This window comes from Mizuhopecten yessoensis, unplaced genomic scaffold (genome assembly GCF_002113885.1).
Source record: "Mizuhopecten yessoensis strain PY_sf001 unplaced genomic scaffold, ASM211388v2 scaffold10777, whole genome shotgun sequence".
NCBI classification, from domain to species: Eukaryota; Metazoa; Mollusca; class Bivalvia; order Pectinida; family Pectinidae; genus Mizuhopecten; species Mizuhopecten yessoensis.
In genome coordinates this window covers 60,118-64,003 of record NW_018408716.1, presented here as the reverse complement: position 1 = coordinate 64,003, position 3,886 = coordinate 60,118, and the positions used below count along the sequence as shown (strand labels likewise).

General features: G+C 39.1%; 1 protein-coding gene and 1 long non-coding RNA gene across 5 annotated transcripts in view; both read left to right on the top strand.

Annotated features, from left to right (window-relative positions):
* Positions 1 to 3,886, top strand: part of LOC110462383 (villin-1-like) — a 121,273-nt gene that overhangs the window by 57,294 nt on the left and 60,093 nt on the right. For all 4 annotated transcript variants that reach the window (XM_021516324.1, XM_021516322.1, XM_021516323.1 and 1 more), the window contains 3 exons: positions 395 to 510; positions 745 to 823; positions 3,581 to 3,673. In XM_021516324.1, coding sequence (XP_021371999.1) covers positions 395 to 510; positions 745 to 823; positions 3,581 to 3,673 — 288 coding nt within the window. The remainder of the gene's footprint in view (positions 1 to 394; positions 511 to 744; positions 824 to 3,580; positions 3,674 to 3,886) is intronic.
* LOC110462384 overlaps positions 3,680 to 3,886 on the top strand; it is a 6,223-nt gene continuing 6,016 nt past the window's right edge. Inside the window, exon 1 of the long non-coding RNA XR_002464273.1 lies at positions 3,680 to 3,878. This is a non-coding gene — a long non-coding RNA (uncharacterized LOC110462384). The remainder of the gene's footprint in view (positions 3,879 to 3,886) is intronic.

The window sequence follows — 3,886 nt, the reverse complement described above, 5'->3', positions numbered from 1 at the left end:
TGTTATGGAGGACAATTAAAGTTCTGTTGTTATGGAGGACAATAAAAGTTCTGTTATTATGGAGGACAATAAAAGTTCTGCTGTTATGGAGGACAATTAAAGTTCTGTTGTTATGGAGGTCAATTAAAGTTCTGCTGTTATGGAGGACAATTAAAGTTCTGCTGTTATGGAGGACAATTAAAGTTCTGTTGTTATAGAGGACAATAAAAGTTCTGTTATTATGGAGGACAATAAAAGTTCTGCTGTTATGGAGGACAATTAAAATTCTGCTGTTATGGAGAACAATTAAAATTCTGTTGTTATGGAGGACAATAAAAGTTCTGTTATTATGGATGACAATAAAAGTTCTGCTGTTATGGAATCTCAAGGCCAATACATTATGTACTACTTACAGGTGTTCAATGAACATCTTCCTTTGGGAGAGAAAAGTGCCATCAAATCTACAGAAGCAGGAGGTGAAGATACGAAAGCTGATGAGAACACACCAGACAAGGTTGTCAAACTCTATGTGTAAGTGACATGATTTGCCTGAAATAATTAATGTGTCACATCTGTTGGAGTCAGGAAAATATTGACTGCAGTTTAATTTTCACGTTTTTTGCCCTCTGTAATGAGAGAGAATTAAAGGGAGAGTTTTGACTGGGCAAACCTTTCCCAGCATACAGTAGTAATTCTGTAGTGTCCTGATGATGTGACCTAGACCTGACATGTTCTGTGTATGACTGAGATACTTCTACTTTACAGAGTGACAGACGAAAATGATACTTTAACAGTATCCGAGGTGAAAACAGGACCACTGAAGCACCAGGACCTAGATCCTAAGGTAGGTCATATCAATTCTATCCTCACTTCTTTCTCATCAGAAAAAATGTCCTAGTGAACAGGGATGTGTTTTTATTGAGAAGGCAGATCACTTAGTTGCAACTTAAATATTTTTGGGCTATTTTCTAGTAGGCTTGTTCTCCCCAGCATCTCTTGTCTGAAAAAAGCAAAGTTATATCCATTTCCATTCAAATATTTCAATTCCAGCAAATCATCCAACCACCTTTTATTCAAATGGATAATCGAAGCAACCATCAATTTCAGCAAATGTGAAACTAGTTTGTACATAGCTGTATTACCGAGACAAAATAGATTGTACATAGCTGTATTACTGAGACAAACTAGATTGTGCGTAGCTGTATTACTGAGACAAACTAGATTGTACATTGTTGTATTACTGAGACAAAATAGATTGTACATAGCTGTATTACTGAGACAAAATAGATTGTACAAAGCTGTATAACTGAGACAAAATAGATTGTACATAGCTGTATTACTGAGACAACATAGATTGTACATAGCTGTATTACTGAGACAAAATAGATTGTACATAGGTGTATTACCGAGACAAACTAGATTATACATAGCTGTATTACTGAGACAAACTAGATTGTACATAGCTGTATTACTGAGACAAACTAGATTGTACATAGCTGTATTACTGAGACAAACTAGATTGTACATAGCTGTTTTACTGAGACAAACTAGATTGTACATAGCTGTATTACTGAGACAAACTAGATTGTACGTATATAATAGCTGTATTACTGAGACAAACAATTTTCAATCTGATATTACACGGTGAAATTTGGGACAACCAGGTTTGGAATATAGCTGGATTATTAAGACTGGATAGAGGGACAACCATAGAAGTGGTGACTGGATAGTGGGACAACCATAGAAGTGGTGATTGGATAGTGGGCCAACCATAGAAGTGGTGACTGGATAGTGGGACAACCATAGAAGTGGTGGCTGGTTAGTGGGACAACCATAGAAGTGGTGGCTGGATAGTGGGACAACCATAGAAGTGGTGGCTGGTTAGTTGGACAACCATAGAAGTGGTGGCTGGATAGTAGGACAACCATAGAAGTGGTGGCTGGATAGTGGGACAACCATGGAAGTGGTGACTGGATAGTAGGACAACCATAGAAGTAGTGACTGGATAGTGGGACAACCATAGAAGTGGTGACTGGATAGTGGGACAACCATAGAAGTGGTGGCTGGATAGTGGGACAACCATGGAAGTGGTGACTGGATAGGGGGACAACCATAGAATTGGTGGCTGGATAGTGGGACAACCATGGAAGTGGTGACTGGATAGTAGGACAACCATAGAAGTAGTGACTGGATAGTGGGACCACCATAGAAGTGGTGACTGGATAGGGGGACAACCATAGAATTGGTGGCTGGATAGTGGGACAACCATGGAAGTGGTGGCTGGATAGTGGGACAACCATAGAAATGGGGGCTGGATAGTGGGACAACCATAGAAGTGGTGGCTGGTTAGTTCGACAACCATAGAAGTGGTGACTGGATAGTAGGACAACCATAGAAGTGGTGGCTGGATAGTGGGACAACCATGGAAGTGGTGACTGGATAGTAGGACAACCATAGAAGTAATTACTGGGTAGTGGGACAACCATAGAAGTGGTGGCTGGATAGGGGGACAACCATGGAAGTGGTGGCTGGATAGTGGGACAACCATAGAAGTGTTGACTGGATAGTGGGACAACCATAGAAGTGGTGGCTGGTTAGTTGGACAACCATAGAAGTGGTGGCTGGATAGTGGGACAACCATAGAAGTGGTGGCTGGTTAGTGGGACAACCATAGAAGTGGTGACTGGACAGTGGGACAACCATAGAAGTGGTGGCTGGATAGTGGGACAACCATATATGAAAGTGTTAACTTTATACTGGGACAACCAGATAAGTGGTAGCTGGTTATTGGGACGACTAGATTATATAATTTATATATAATTAGTGGTGGCTGGATAAAATATAATGGGACATTGAGGTTATATATGGCTGGATAGAGAGCCCAGCTGATTATTTAGTGCTGAAAAAAAAGACTCGATCATTTTGTTAGCTCGCCTGTTGAGTATAATGTTGATTTAGTGAAGTTAAAATTAAAAAATAATTTCAAATTTGATTTTTTTTACCTGTTTTGTATTTACTTTTTTGAAGTGCATCAACTTTCAAGTTTTACCTGCAAGTTATTTAGAAGCTTGTAATTCATTAAATATGTATACTAGGATGCTGATATTTGGCACGGAGGTTCCTGTGGGGTATGCTATTGATGAAGTCAAGTTAAAATTTACAGATAATTTCACACCCAATTTTTTAAATTGTTTTGAACATTTTACATTTTTGTAGCACGTACATCAACGTTACAGTTTTTGGTGCATGATATTTAGAAGCTTGCCATTCATTCAATATGTGTACAAGGATGTTGATATTTGTCATGAAGGTTCCTTTGGGCTATACTTTTGATGTAGCAAAGGCACAATTAAAAACATAATTTCATTTTTTTTTTTTAAATTCTGACAAGTTTTCATTTTAACATTTTACAACAAACTAATTTTAAAAGAAAGTAATTCTTTAAACAGCCTTACATTTGGTGGCTTTGACACCATCTCTGTTTTTGTCGTTCACACAGTTGATTACTGGAAACAGAAATGACCAAAAACAGCCATGGATGAGATAGGCTTTCTGGTTTAGTCCTGACTAACTATACTAACAGACATTTGTTTGTTTGTAGGATGCTTTCATTATATCAAGCGATCAGGGTATCTGGTACTGGAAGGGCAAGGAATCCTCGCAGAAGGAGAGGAAAGGAATGACATTAGCTGTGGTGAGTACATTGTGAGGAGAGGTATGACTAGCTATGGTAAGTACAGAGTGAGGAGAGGTATGACTGTAGCTGTGGTGAGTACAGTGTGAGGAGAGGTATGACTAGCTATGGTTAGTACAGAGTGAGGAGAGGTATGACTAGCTATGGTAAGTACAGTGTGAGGAGAGGTATGACTGTAGCTGTGGTGAGTACAGTGTGAGGAGGGGTATGACT